The 16,241-nt window shown below is 47.6% G+C and overlaps 1 protein-coding gene across 1 annotated transcript; it reads left to right on the top strand.

Annotated features, from left to right (window-relative positions):
• Positions 1-14,257: 14,257 nt before the first annotated feature.
• On the top strand, positions 14,258-15,727 carry LOC147988029 (uncharacterized). Its single transcript, XM_087540496.1, has 3 exons — positions 14,258-14,326; positions 14,448-14,591; positions 15,152-15,727. The coding sequence occupies exons 1-3, from the start codon at positions 14,258-14,260 to the stop codon at positions 15,725-15,727; spliced, it is 789 nt and encodes a 262-aa protein (XP_087396622.1).
• Positions 15,728-16,241: the final 514 nt, after the last annotated feature.

Genomic DNA, 16,241 nt, shown 5'->3' on the forward strand with positions numbered 1-16,241 from the left:
GGCGAGCAGGCTCAAGAAAAAACAGCAACAGCTTAGAGCTGATCAAGACTTGCTAGCCGACAGATGGACTGAAGTCCTGGCGGCCGAAGAGTATGAACTCGAACGCCCCTCCAAGAGCTTCAAAAAGCGCAGGCTGCTACCTCGATTAGAGGAGGAAGCACCTATACCTACATCACCAGCGCATGACGCGGCCGATCGGCCACCTCGTGGCCATGACAGAGAGGCCTCACGGCCCTCCGTTCAAGCCGCACCCCGGCATCGCCCAAAAAACACCAAGGAACGGGGAAACGCGCTAGACCTGCGTGATATGTTGGAGGACAAGGCTAGGCAAACAAGATCGATCTACGGATCGCGTGGGCGCCCCACGACTCGAGACGATAACCGTCACGCCGGATACAGCAAATCCGGCCGAGCCGAACGCAGAAGACAAAGCTCATTCGAGCTAAGTCGTGATATAGCCCAGTACAGAGGCGCCGCACACCCACTATGCTTCACAGATGAAGTAATGGATCATCAAATCCCAGAGGGTTTCAAACCTGTAAACATCGAATCATACGATGGCACAACAGATCCTGCGGTATGGATCGAAGATTATCTCCTTCATATCCACATGGCCCGTGGCGATGATCTACACGCCATCAAATACCTCCCACTCAAGCTTAAAGGACCAGCTCGGCATTGGCTTAACAGCTTGCCAGCAGAATCAATTGGTTGTTGGGAGGACCTGGAAGCCGCATTCCTCGACAATTTCCAGGGCACCTATGTGCGACCACCAGACGCCGATGACCTAAGCCACATAATTCAGCAGCCAGAGGAATCGGCCAGATAATTCTGGACACGGTTCCTGACCAAGAAAAATCAGATCGTCGACTGTCTGGATGCAGAGGCCCTACTAGCCTTCAAACATAACATCCGTGACGAATGGCTTGCCCGGCACCTAGGATAGGAAAAGCCGAAATCCATGGCCGCCCTCACGACACTCATGACCCGCTTTTGCGCGGGAGAAGACAGATGGCTAGCTCATAGTAATAACATGACCAAGAGCCCTGGTAATTCGGATACCAAGGACAGCAATGGCAGGTCGCGTCGCAACAAGCACAAGCGCCGCATTAACGGCGACAGTGCTGAGGATACGGCAGTCAATGCCGGATTCAGAGGCTCTAAACCCGGTCAGCGGAAAAAGCCATTCAAGAGAAATACTCCGGGCCCGTCCAGTTTGGACCGAATACTCGATCGCTCGTGCCAGATACATGGCACCCCCGAAAAGCCAGCCAATCACACCAACAAGGATTGTTGGGTGTTCAAGCAGGCAGGCAAGTTACATGCCAAAAACAGAGACAAGGGGCTACATAGCGATGACGAGGATGAGCCCCGGCCGCTGAACAATAGTGGACAGAAGGGTTTCCCCCCACAAGTGCGGACGGTGAACATGATATACGCTACCCACATTCCCAAGCGGGAGCGGAAGCGTGCACTCAGGGACGAATATGTGTTAGAGCCAGTCGCCCCAACGTTCAACCCATGGTCCTCCTGCCCGATCACTTTTGATCGAAGGGACCACCCCACTAGCATCCGTCATGGCGGATTCGCCGCATTGGTTCTTGACCCAATCATTGACGGATTTCACCTCACTAGAGTCCTCATGGACGGCGGCAGCAGCCTGAACCTACTTTATCAGGATACAGTGCGAAAAATGGGCATAGATCCCTCAAGGATTAAACCCACAAAGACGACCTTTAAAGGTGTCATACCAGGTGTAGAAGCCAACTGTACAGGCTCCGTTACACTCGAAGTGGTCTTCGGATCCCTGGATAATTTCCGGAGCGAGGAGTTAATCTTCGACATAGTCCCGTTCCGCAGTGGCTATCATGCACTGCTCGGACGAAACGCATTCGCAAAATTCAACGTGGTGCCGCACTACGCATACCTCAAGCTCAAGATGCCAGGCCCTCGGGGAGTCATTACGGTCAACGGAAACACCGAACGCTCTCTCCGAACGGAGGAGCATACGGCGGCGCTGGCAGCGGAAGTACAGAGTAGCCTCTCAAGGCAATTCTCCAGTCCAGCTAACAAAGGTTCGGACACCGTCAAGCGCGCCCGGAGTAACCTACAGCAAGACCGTCTGGCACGTTCCAAGCAAGCGTAGCAATGCGGCCCCCAACCCCAGCCCTCGCGAACTCGCGAAACCAGTACTACGCGTACATAATTACGCTCTGGAAATACCTTAGGCATAGGGGAGGGGCACGACCACGGCATGCCCACAAAGTGGCTCGACCACACCAGGGGCTCCCGATCTTGTCATTTTTTCTTTTCTTACTTTCAGGACTCCACTCTCCGGATGGCCTGTCCGGCAGCACAATCGCCGAACACACGATGCAACAGCCAGGGAGGCAGAAAGCTACGTCGAATGCCCAGGTGGTCTCTATAACGAGCAAAATACCCGTCTTACATATCGCTTCGCAGATCGCCCCTGGAGAGGGACATGTCAAATAGTCCCATCTCTTGCTTATCGCACTATTTGTATCGTTCTGCTTTTTACAAGCAATCTTTTAATAAACAATGCTCAGCTCCAGCTTATTATTGCATTTACTATTTTTCAATACATATGTTCAATTATGACATCATGCACCCGTACACTCTGGTACGACCAATACGCCAGGGGCTCAAGTACCCCATAACACGGCGTGAAAAGTCCGAACACTTTCACAAGTGCGGCCCTCCGATCTTATAGCATTATATGCATCAGCTCCGAATCATGTCTTTGGTCAATAGTTGGGTTTGCCCGGCTCCCATGTTTTGGTACCTTACGTTCCGCTATATCGGCTAAGGTAGCGCTGGGAGAACTACTGCGATTGTGCCCCAGTTGAGCTGGGCCTAAGCACCTCAGTAGAGAATGCTAAAACTAACTGTCATGATAGGGCGAGAGCTAGTCGCTGTTCGAGAAGGTTTCGAGTCCTTAAAGACTTATGCCGCTTAGAGCGAGGAGTCGGCTTTGTCCGGCCTAGGCGTGTATCGCGCCCCGAACTTGGTCTTCTGAATACTAGGGGCTTCGCCGAAATTTAAAATTATAGAATTCTATGGCTAAGTGAGAGTGATAGCGCATTATAGTCCGATTGCCTTGTTCGTTGTGCTGAGCGCCTCCCTCGAAGGACCCAAGAATGGGAAAAAGAGTACTCAGGTTTATCCCGAACACCCCAGCACTCGTGGCATGGGGGCAGAAGCCGACAACTCGCCATCTCTCAAATTTGATAAACGGCCTCATAGAAGGTAATATTTTAAATTAAACAAGCGTTGCATAGCGCATATGAACAAGTTTTCAGCGCACAGGATAAAACGAGCAACTTTCACTCAAAAATTACATCTTTTGAACATTCGTCCGCCATAAGGCGGGCGCCCTTCAAGACGCCCTCATAGTACATCTCGGGGTGGCGATGCTCCTTGCCCGGCGGCGGCCCGTCCTTCACAAGCTTCTCCGCATCCAGCTTATCCCAGTGCACCTTAGCGCGGGCAAGTGCCCTACGGCACCTTCGATGCAGACAGAGCGCTTGATGACTTCGAGCCTTGGACAGGCCTCCACCAGCCGCCTCACCAGCCCGAAGTAGCTCCTAGGCAGAGCCTCTCCAGGCCACATCCGAACTATGAGGCCCTTCACGGCCTGTTCGGCCACCTTGTGGAGCTCGACCAGTTGCTTCAGCTGGTCGCTCAAGGGCACAGGGTGTCCGGCCTCATCATACTGAGACCAGAACACCTTCTCCGTCGAGCTTCCCTCCTCGGCTCGGTAGAAGGCGGCGGCATCTGACACGCTGTGGGGCAAATCTGCGAATGCTCCTAGAGAGCTCCGGATTCGGGTAAGTAACAAGTGACTCACTTTCACGTGTTTGCTTTGCATAAAGAATGCCTTACCCGCCGCTATCTTCCTCATCGCCTCCACCTCCTGGAGGGCCTTCTGGGCTTCGGCCTTGGCAGACTTGGCATTTTCAATGGCCGCCGCGAGCTCGGACTCTCGCGTCTTCGAGTCAAGCTCCAAACTCTCATGTTTTTCCATGAGAGCCTGGAGCTCTTGCCGCACCTCGCCAACCTGCGCCTCATGCTTCTCCCGCTCGGTGCGCTCCGTGGCCGCCTTCTTTTCGGCCTCGGACAGCGCTTGCTTAAGGGTTGCCACCTCAGTTGTGGCCCCTACAATAGCCACACTAATCATGTCATTTTCTTGCAATTGCACCTTTTATATATATTTAAAAGGTATCTCTTACCTTCTTTGTCCTCGAGCTGCTTCTTGGCAAGGCCGAGCTCTTGCTCGGACCGCTCGAGGTTCTGCTTCAGCGTGTCCACCTCCGCAGTCAGTGCGGCGGACGCCAGCAGTGAAGCCTACATATGCATATTGACTTACTTTTGTTAGACTCCTGCGAATGTTATTAGATCATCTATTCGGCTTTTCTTTCCGAACGCCAAACCGAGTATCAGGGGATACTGTCTATGCGGTAATATTTTTACATATTTTTTACATACCTCAAAGCCTGTCAACAGGCTGGCACAGGCTTCGGTCAGCCCGCCCTTAGCGGACTGAACCTTCTGAATCACAGCACTCATAATAGTGCGGTGCTCCTCGTCGATGGAGGCGCTGTTAAGCACCTCCAGCAAGTTATCCGGTGCCTCCGGTTGGGCGGAGGTCACCGGCGTTGTAGGCTTGCCCTTCTTCTTAGGGGGCCGCCTGCCAGACTCCGGAACCTTTAAAGGTTCCGGAGCGGTGTCCGGCCTAGGGCCGGACTCGGTGCCCTTGGGAATTTTTTCCCCTGGGCACCTGGAGTCCGGGAGGTCGCCTTGCGGCGCCTCCAGGACCACCTCCTCCTGGCCTGGAGCCTCCTGGGACAACACCTCGGCGTTATCCGTAGGGTGAGGGGAGGAGGCGGTTGGAAGTGAAGTACTGTTCACATCAGACGAATCCAGGGAACCGCTTGATGACGTGTTGAGCCTGTCTTTGGGCGGACTGCATAAATATATTCGGCGTTAGGAAAAGTTATGCAATAAAGGAACGCCATGAGTCATTCTGGTATCCGAACACTTACGATTTCGCCAGGGGCTTGGCCCTGTGCGGCCACTCCCCTTCGCCGTCGTCGGTGTTAGTGGAGTAGTCCGGAAGAAGGGTTTTCCCCTTCTTGGACCCTCTGGCCTCCCCAGTTGGGGCGGCCTTCCTTTTATTTCCTCCCCCCGATGGAAGGGGAGAGGCCTCTTCTTCCTCCTCCTCGTCTTCACGGAAGGAGTGCGTCTCGGAGTCGTCGGACGATGAATCCGACACCACCAACCGCCGGGCACTCTTTCGAATCCCCGTGGCCTTCTTCTTGGCCTTCTTCTCCGGCACCACGTAGGGTGCCGGAACCAGCAGCCCTGTCATACGGGCGTCCGCTGGGTCTTCGGGCAAAGGAGCCGAACAGCTGATCTGTCCGGACGTCTCCTGTCAATCCTGTTAAAGGTAAGGGAGTTTAGATCCCGCATAGAGTCAAACTATGAAAGAAAGAAAAAACTTGTAAAAGGTAAAAGCTATTGGGGAACGTAGTAATTTCAAAAAATTTCCTACGCACACGCAAGATCATGGTGATGCATAGCAACGAGAAGGGAGAGTGTTGTCTACGTACCCTCGTAGACCGAAGCGGAAGCGTTGACACAACGTAGAGGAAGTAGTCGTACGTCTTCCCGATCCGACCGATCCAAGCGCCGTTACTCCGGCACCTCCGAGTTCTTAGCACACGTACAGCTCGATGACGTTCCCCGGGCTCCGATCCAGCAAAGCTTCGGGGATGAGTTTCGTCAGCACGATAGTGTGATGACGATGATGATGTTCTACCGACGCAGGGCTTCGCCTAAACACTGCAACGATATGACCGAGGTGGAATATGGTGGAGGGGGGCACCGCACACGGCTGAGGAACGATCACGAAGATCAACTTGTGTCTCCTAGGAAGCCCCCCTGCCCCCATATATAAAGGAGGGGAGGGGGAGGCGCGGCCGGCCCCAAGGGGTGCGCCTGGAGGAGTCCTACTCCCACCGGGAGTAGGACTCCCCTCCCTTGCCTTGTTGGAGAAGGAAGGAGGAAGGGGGAAAGGAAAAAGGGGGGCGCCGCCCCCCCTTCCTTGTCCTATTCGGACTAGGGGGGAGGGGGCGCGCGGCCTGCCTGGCCGCCCCTCCTCTTTTCCCTTAAGGCCCATATGGGCCCATTAACCCCCGGGGGGGTTCCGGTAACCCCCCGGTACTCCGGAAAAATGCCGATTTCACCCGGAACAATTTCGATGTCCAAGTATAGGCTTCCAATATATCGATCTTTATGTCTCGACCATTTCGAGACTCCTCGTCATGTCCGTGATCACATCCGGGACTCTAACTTCGGTACATCAAAATGCATAAACTCATAATAACTGTCATCGTAACGTTAAGCGTGCGGACCCTACGGTTCGAGAACAATGCAGACATGACTGAGACAAATCTCTGGTCAATAACCAACAGCGGGACCTGGATGCCCATATTGGCTCCTACATATTCTACGAAGATCTTTATCGGTCAGACCGCATAACAACATACGTTGTTCCCTTTGTCATCGGTATGTTACTCGCCCGAGATTTGATCGTCGGTATCCAATACCTAGTTCAATCTCGTTACCGGCAAGTCTCTTTACTCGTTCTGTAATACATCATCTCACAACTAACTTATTAGTTGTAATGCTTGCAAGGCTTATGTGATGTGTATTACCGAGAGGGCCCAGAGATACCTCTCCGACAATCGGAGTGACAAATCCTAATCTCGAAATACATCAACCCAACATCTACCTTTGGAGACACCTGTAGAGCACATTTATAATCACCCAGTTACGTTGTGACGTTTGGTAGCACACAAAGTGTTCCTCCGGTAAACGGGAGTTGCATAATCTCATAGTCATAGGAACATGTATAAGTCATGAAGAAAGCAATAGCAACAAACAACACGATCAAGTGCTAAGCTAACGGAATGGGTCAAGTCAATCAGATCATTCTCCTAATGATGTGATCCCATTAATCAAATAACAACTCCTTTGTCTATGGTTAGGAAACATAACCATCTTTGATTAATGAGCTAGTCAAGTAGAGGCATACTAGTGACACTCTGTTTGTCTATGTATTCACACATGTATTATGTTTCCGGTTAATACAATTCTAGCATGAATAATAAACATTTATCATGAATTAAGGAAATAAATAATAACTTTATTATTGCCTCTAGGGCATATTTCCTTCAAAAGCAGCTTACCGCGCCGGCTTGACGCCGCGGGCTGAATCCGCGATCTTCGGAAGTGGATGCGGGAGACTCGGTGCCCTTGAACAGCACCTTCCAGGCATCTTCGTACGTAGTGTCGAAGAGCCTGCTCAGGGTTCGGTGTTGTGCCAGATTGAAATCCCACAAGCTGAAAGCCCGTCGTTGGCACGGGAGGATCCGGCGAATGAGCATGACCTGGACTACGTTGACGAGTTTGAGCTTCTTGCTCACCAGGTTTTGGACGCATGTCTGGAGTCCGGTCAGCTCTCCATTCTTGCCCCACGACAGGCCCGTCTCCTTCCAGGAGGTGAGCCGCGTAGGGGCTCCGGATCGGAACTGGGGGGCTGTGACCCATTCAGGGTCACGCGGCTCGGTGATGTAGAACCACCCCGATTGCCACCCCTTTAGGGTCTCCACGAAAGAGCCCTCGAGCCATAGGACGTTGGGCATCTTGCCCACCATGGCCCCTCCGTACTCTGCCTGGCAGCCGCGCACTACCTTCGGCTTGACGTTAAAGGTCTTCAGCCATAAACCGAAGTGGGGCGGGATGCTGAGGAAGGCCTCGCACACGACGATAAACGCCAAGATGTTGAGGATGAAGTTCGGGGCCAGATCATGGAAATCTAGGCCGTAGTAGAACATGAGTCCCCGGACAAATGGGTGGAGAGGAAAACCCAGTCCGCGAAGGAAGTGGGTGAGGAACACCACCCTCTCATGGGGCCTTGGGGTGGGGATGAGCTGCCCCTTTTGGGGAAGCCGGTGCGCGATGTCGTCAGACAAGTATCCAGCCTTCCTCAGCTTTTTTATGTGTCCCTCCGTGACGGAGGAGACCATCCACTTGCCTCCCGCTCCGGACATGGCTGGAGAAGGTTGAGGTGAGGTGTGCGGACTTGGGCGCTTGAGCTCGAGTGCGCGGAAATGGATAGGCAAAGGAGGAAGAAGGCGTAGGTAAAAAGGTGGATCCTTATCCCCTTATATGGGCGGACGCAAAATGCATGCCCCCACCCTCCTAGTAAAACTCGCTTATCACCCAAGCGCCGTAATCAATGGCACGGTTGGGTTACCCAAGCCCGTATTGATGAGAATCCCGAAATAAGGGGACACGATCTCTGCTTTGACAAGACGTGCCAAGGAAACCGCCTCGCTAAACACGCTGAGGTGGGACAACAAAACAATTCGAATAAAGACTTGGCCGTGGTGTGATGTCATGCTACGGAATACGTCAGCAGATTAGATTTGTGTAAATATTATTCTCTCTATGGCAGTATGTGGAATTTATTTTGCAGAGCCGGTCACTATCCTTGTGTTCAAAATCTTCTATGAAGTATTCGGAGGAGGAACCCGCCTTGCAATGCCGAAGACAAATTGCACGCCGGACTCATCGTCATTGAAGCCTGGTTCAGGGGCTACTGAGGGAGTCCTGGATTAGGGGGTGTTCGGATAGCCGGGCTATAACCTTTGGCCGGACTCCTGGACTATGAAGATACAAGATTGAAGACTCCGTCCCGTATCCGGATGGGACTTTCCTTGGCGTGGAAGGCAAGCTTGGCAATACTGATATGATCTCCTCCCCATTGTAACCGACTCTGTGTAACCCTAGCCCTCTCCGGTGTCTATATAAATCGAAGGGTTTTAGTCCATAGGACGAACAACAATCATACCATAGGCTAGCTTCTAGGGTTTAGCCTCTCTGATCTCGTGGTAGATCTACTCTTGTACTACCCATATCATCAATATTAATCAAGCAGGAGTAGGTTTTACCTCCATTGAGAGGGCCCGAACCTGGGTAAAAACATCGTGTCCCTTGTCTCCTATTACCATCCGCCTAGACGCACAGTTCGGGACCCCCTACCCGAGATCCGCCGGTTTTGACACCGACAGGCATCATCCTGGTCCTATCGAGCGCCAAATTCAGTCTTATGTGCGCCATCTCCAGCCTCTCTATGAGTTCCTCCTAGGACGCCTTTTTGCCGCGGCTGCTGAACATGAAGGAGACAACTCCACCCACGGCCTCCTGCACAACTGTTGATGCTACCATTCCCTCCATTGCTTTATTTTCCCTGCAGGGAAATAAAACTAGGAAATATGAGTGAGCTTCATTGATCAATAAACTTGTGATAGATAGGTAGATCATGGTTTTCAATTTCAGTTTCAGAAAATTTTCAGCACCAACCGAAATCATCGAAATTCAGTGAATTTCAGTTTCTGTTTCAGCCAAATGACTGAAATATTCATGCACATTCAATTAAAATGTTGAAAAGTTGAAAAAATATTTGAATTCCTGTGTTGTATTGAAACTGCTGAAATATTTTGGCTGAAACGTAATATTTTAGTGTCTACTGAAATTACTGAAATTCAATGAATTTCACTGGAATCTCACTGAAAGTGAAAACCATGAGGTAGATAGAAGAACGTACGTTTAGAGATTGACAGAGAAAGATTATCTTCCCCTGGATGATTTAGTTCTTGGGTACCCAGAACTTAGTGGGAGAAGCGAACTGAAGAGGAAGAGTATGGATGGATGAGATAGCGGCTAGCTGAGTGCAAATGCAAGAATTGAGATATTAATAGGAAGTGCGAAAGACAGATGTACTACGTAGTACGATAAACTAAAAGAGGTAAGGTATGTACGCGGCAGCTTCCGGGAAGCAGCGTGGATCGTCGGTGGTGAATACTCCCTCCGTTTCTTTTTAGTCTGCATATAAGGTTTAGTCAAAGTCAAGCTTTGTAAAGTTTGACTAATTTTATACTAAAAAATATATACATTGACAATATGAAATCAACATTATTAGATGCACCACGAAATGTATTTTCATACTATATAGTTTTAATATTGTAGATGTTCATATTTTTTATATAAATTTAGTCAAACTTTGTGTAATTTGACTTTGACCAAATCTTATACGTGAAGTAAAAAGAAACAGAGGGAGTATAAGTTAGAGCAAGTGGCAAGGAATTGTACATCTACTCTCCATGGCAATGGAAGATAAGTTAGAGGAAGCAGCTAGAGAGAGAAGGAGAAATAGTCTTTTAAATTTCAACTGGGCGCTTGCGAGTGCTTGCCTCAGCTGTTGCTAGCTACTGCTTCATTTAAAACTATAAGCAACTTAAGGCCGGCAGATACAAATATAGTTAATCTTCCTCCAGAAAACGCATCTAGCTAGCTCCCAGAGTCAAGACAACAAGTCTCAGTCTTCTCCGTTAATTCAGGTGATGACATTTGCCTCTAATTATGAACGGTTATGAAAATGACCTTGATCGATTAGTTTTGCATTTAGACTCCGGAGTGGGTATGTGCTGATCTCACCTTGTTTTGTCACGGTTAGCTAGCACCTGCTTTTTGGCAATTGCTATGAAATGCTTGTAAGAGTTAATAGGTAGTGGCGAAGTCTCTTTCTCCTACCGATCTACGCTCTAACTCGCTAAAATCTTGCGGACAAACTCGATGAACTCGCAACACAGAAAGACACGAGGTTTATACTGGTTCGGGCTATCGTTGTGGTGTAATACCCTACTTCGGTGTGGTGTTGGTGGATTGCCTCTTGGGCTGATGATGAACAGTACAAGGGAAGAACAGCCTCCCGAGGTTGAGGTGTTCTTGTGCGTATGAACTTGTGGCATGAGGATTCGATGCCTCTACGGTGGTGACTAGCTCTACTTATATAGGCCCTGGTCCTCTTCCCAAATATCGAGCGGGAAGGTAGCCAACAACCGCGGGCAAATTTGAAGGGGGACAGCTAGTACAAGCTATCCTGACAAAAGCGGTCTTCGCCTGTGAAAAGCTCTGGGGTGACGCCGTCACTACACCACTACACGGTCGCAAGGACATAAAAACTGCCAGGAGAAGTGACTTATAAGGGCAGATAAACTGCTGGGAACGTTTTTTCTCCCGGCAGCTAGAACTGCCACAAGAACGGCTGCCGGGAATTGAAAACGCCGGCAGATAGAGATCTCCCGGCAGTTTGTATGCCGCCATGTTCAAAGTTCTCCCTGCAGTTTCTATTCTCCCGGCAGATAATTTCTCCTGGCAGTTAATAGCTTTCCCGGCAAATGATGTGCCACGGTTGCCAAATACTCCAATCTATAAGGCTATTGCACTCTAGTATTGCATTTATTTCAGATTTAGATGCACGCTGACAAGGCATTCATTAAAATAAAGTAAAGAATCTGCACATTTATATTATAAAATCTAATGATCAAAGTACATGGTTACAATGTATACAATTCACTGATTACACATGATGACTTGCATCATAATTTAGTATCTACAGTTTCAATACGTCCAAGTCGTACAGAATGTAACAAGCACAAAATGCAAAGCTTGTAAGGTCTTCTATGTAAACTCAGAGCATATGGTTAGGGCAAGTTATCTTTGGTCAGTCTTCACGAACATTTCCAACCTGGACAAGGAGAGACAATTGACAAGTACAAGTATTATAAAACATTATCAGCATACATTGATTACAATACTCAAAGACAATCGTGTGCACCGCTCCAACTTTTTAAGAAAGACATCTACATGAACGAAGAGAATTTCTCATCATATTTCCTTTCAAGGCATCAAGTAAATCATATAAAGCACTGATACGGCGATATGAGTAAGACGATGCCGGATATGGAAATTTCTAGAAAAAGCAATGCATCAATACGGCAAGTATATATAAATAATTAATAAGATGACATATAATAAAGAAAAACATAATAGAATGTGTGAGATGAGATCAAAATGATACAGTATGGGTACCATACTCATCTCAGAGATTCTGAACAAAAAATGATACAGTATGGGTACCATACTCATCTCAACATCAGATCATTCCTCGTTTCGTACTGCACTGTATATGTTCCTTCCATGATTCCATCAAGCAGCTGAAAAAATAATGTAAGCGAAAACTGTGTTAGCATAAGGAAAATAATTGCACTTAACATTGCATATTATCCTGGAATAACTTGGCTTCTGCCACATCTACAGATGTGATGTGCTCAAAGCAAATTAAGAACTTTCAGTATGAAAATCATTTACAAATAAGTGCTTAACTTGTGCACGCGATTTCTTGTATGTTAACAACGGGGATTGCCCACATGAAGTGGATAAATGCTTAAAACATGTGTTCAGATTTCACACGCTTATTCCTGAAGCATTAAGCATTACAATACAGTGCCCAAATAGTGATGAGAGTTATTTATCTTGGAAAACTGTGAATTGTCACAAAGAGCAGAAAACATAAAAAATGAAGATCGCAATCTCAACATAGTAAGAATAATTACAACAAAATTTAATAGTGGAAGGGCATACGAAGATTTATCTCCCAGCGGCAGCACAACAAGAATGTTATATTCTGTGTATGTAGTAATAGATGGTTGGGTATAAAAGATGCATATATATCACTTCTGGAGGAAGATGATTAATGTGCAGGTAAAGATGGTCGGTCAATCCTGAGGCTAAAAGATAGAAACAGCAACTGATGTGAGAAGAACCAACAATACCAGATTATCGCCTAAAGCATAATCGCATAAAACAAGAGAACTGCAACATACCTACACCACGTCCTTCTCTAATTTCCATAGTCATAGATCTAGAAACAACATCACGACACCCGGTCTCTGCATAGTTAGGATGCACACACCCGGTCTCTGCATAGTTAGGATGTACACACCCAACATAAACACATTTACACGCAAAAACATCGACAAATAGAAAAGTCATATAAGACCAAAGCTATGCATAGGCGAGAAAAAAGAAAATAACCCCAAAGCTACAATTTTTTCAATACATTTAGGCAATCATCACCTACATCATGTTTTTTGAAGAAGAAAAATGAATAGAAAAAACTGTCGCTACAGCAACCAAGTTGGTACATTGCGACAATCGGTTGGACCAGTCAAGGCGTTCCTCGCTCCCCCGTGCGGCAATTATTATCCGAAAACTGGATGCACAAAGCGTCCTATAGGGCATCTCTTGTGCGGTCCTAGATTGGGAATGGGCCAGGCACAGATATTACCCCTCCCATTGTGAACTATTTCGTCAGTTGAAATCACATCATGATCAAACCGAACAAGTACCTCCAAGGGGAGTTGTTATCAATCGCACGCGGGAAGATTAAACACAGAAGCATGCATGGATTGCATTGCATTGCTGGGTGAATCACAAGCCCCGTAGACTATGTCTTGGGCACATAGAACCGATACGAAGGGAGAGTAAACTGAGAGGACCAGGCTTGAAGATTGTGTTTGGTTCTTCTTCTCTTGAGGAAACAGAGTACATTGTGCCTGAACTCATCTCTCTTCCACTCGCTGGTTTGTGTAGGGTTTAGCTAGGGTGCATGTGTATAGGTAGTGTAGAACGCAGGTTCAGACGAGTATACTGAACGCAAGACGTGAGAGATAAATCACCATAATCCATGCGTGCGTATACTGAAGCAGAATTTGAAACTTGAAATTCCAAAAACCATCAACAGATATTTTGAATCCCACAACAATGGTGGTATTGGTAACAACACCAATGATTTAGTCTGAGGTTACCTAAAAAAAAGATTTGGTGTCGGGAGATGGCGCCACGCCATTGATCCTCTCGAGCTGGGTGGAGGGCGCCGCCTAGCCAGGGCCGCTGGCCATCCCGTACGGAGTCAATTGCAAGAAACCACCACATTTGTGGCTAGGTTTGCAGGAAACTACCAAGTCGTTAATCTGTTGCAAAAAACACCATAAAATCTCTTAACCCGTTGCAAAAAGCACTGAACAGCCGTTTAGCCTCGTTTGATCTCTTTTCCGACAGGTGGGCCCCGAAAACGCGGACGTGGCTCGACGGACAGGCAAACGGCGCCGTTAGGAACAAAACGGTCAAGACGCCGCGCCGGTCGGTCCTGTCGGAGCTCGCCAGACAGATCCCCCGCGCCCCCTCTCTCTCTCGCCCCTCTCCTCTGTCTCCTCTCTCTGGCTCTGGTCGCCGTCGGTGAGAAGCCAGCTCGCCGCCGTCTGCCATGGTTTCGTGGAGCGACGACAGCGAGGAATCGGGCTACCAGTACTCTTCAGGCGGCTCCCCTATCAAGGTCAGTGATGTGTACTCGTAGCTAGGGATCTCTGAGCTAGGGTTTCGGTTTGGAGATTTTGTTTTTGCTGCTCATTTTGAACCCGTGAGATGGATTTTGTGCATTTCTTTTGTTGATGTAGATCCCGGCTACAATCGAGGACCCGAACTACTCTGGTGTTGACGATGAGGTGATGGTGATGTGTGAGCATGGCCAGCCAGCAAAGAGGCATGTTTGCTTCTCAGGCATTAGCACTGGGAGGAGGTTCCTTGCCTGTGGACTTGATGTGAGTGCTAGCAAAAATCTGTAGTTTGCTTATTTTGTTAAGAAACTACAAATTGTTCATAAGCACTGTTCATTGTTCATATTCACTGTTCATTGTTCATGTTCACTGTTCACCTAGTAGTTTAGTTAAAGGTACTGTCATGTACCATACCATAGTGAGTGAGTGAAATAAATGAATTGTTCATACATATAAATGAACAACACCACAGTGATATAAATGAAGTAAATGAATTAAATTGTGCTGTTAAAAAATAAGTACATAGATATAAAATTAAGGTATCCATAGTGACTGAGTGAAGTAAATTGTGTTGTTAAAAAGTATCACAGTGCATTGTTGATAGATATAAATGAAGTAAATGAATTAAGGTATAAATGAATTGAATTGTGCTGTGTTAAATGAATTAAGGTATAAATGAAGTAAATTTAGTGTAGTATGCTGTTAAAAATTCAGATATAAATGCAGAATTGTGCATGTGCAGTATACAATATTTGTTTTGAATTGGACTGACTAGAAATGAAGTGAAAAAGGAAGTAAATGCATTTGTACTTGTTGTTTTGCAGGAAGCAAGCAGCTGTGGTGTTGTTCAGTGGGTAGATGAGGAGTGGCCAGAGCATCTGCAGAATGCTCTTCACAAACTATGGCTTTTGTATGAGGATTGCCACCGTGCTAATAGGATGGCATGTCTGGAACATGCATCACTTGTCCACAATCTCACATCACAGAAGAACAAGCTACAGGAGACTTATGAGAAGCTTGTTGAGGATGTGAACAACCTACTTGATACCCAGGATACCCAGGATACCCAAGACAATATTCCCAATGAAAATGAAGTCCAACAAGGTGAACATGAGGAGATCACTCCTCCTTTGGACAACAATATTTCATCTTTGAAGGAACAGCTGGGTGCAATGGATGCTGAGAACAAAGAACTGAAGCAAAAGGTTGACCAGTTGAGGAGCATTCAGGTTGGCCAAGGTAATGTGATTAGGAATCTGAAGTTTGCTCATTTGAAGGAGAAGGAAAAGTTGAGCACTGAGAGGAGGAATTTGGAGTTTCACATTGCTGATCTTGTCAAAGCTAGTGACAAGAACAAGAGAAAGCTGAAGGACATCAAGGGTATTTGTGATGAAGAGTGATTTGTAATCTGACCATGTGGGTCATTATCTTAAGTTTCAAGCATTGAACTATGGCTTGTAATGTGTGAACTAGTGGCAGTTTGCAGTATTTGAAGTATGGTGTAGCCTTGAACTATGTCTTGTAAGCTTTGAACTATGGTGTCATGATGTTAACTATGTTGTTGACTAGAGTTGTTAAGTATGATGTTAACTATGGTGTCATGATGTTAACTATGTTAGTGACTAGAGTTGTTAAGCATGATCTTAACTATGTTAGTGACTAGAGTTGTTAAGTATGATGTTAAATATGTCATTGATGTTAACTATGGCACCCTAGATGATGGAATGAGGATATGTTGGATATCGTCGACGTCGAGGCACCGTAGATGATCAAATTAGGTTATCTTGGATGTCGTCGACGTCGAGGCACCGTAGATGATCAAATTAGGTTATCTTGGATGCCGTCGACGTCGAGGCACCGTAGATGATCAAATTAGGTTATCTTGGATGCCGTCGACGTCGAGGCACCGTAGAT

This window comes from Triticum urartu, chromosome 2A (assembly GCF_056163025.1).
Source record: "Triticum urartu cultivar PI428250 chromosome 2A, HENAU_Tu73, whole genome shotgun sequence".
Lineage (NCBI taxonomy): Eukaryota > Viridiplantae > Streptophyta > Magnoliopsida > Poales > Poaceae > Triticum > Triticum urartu.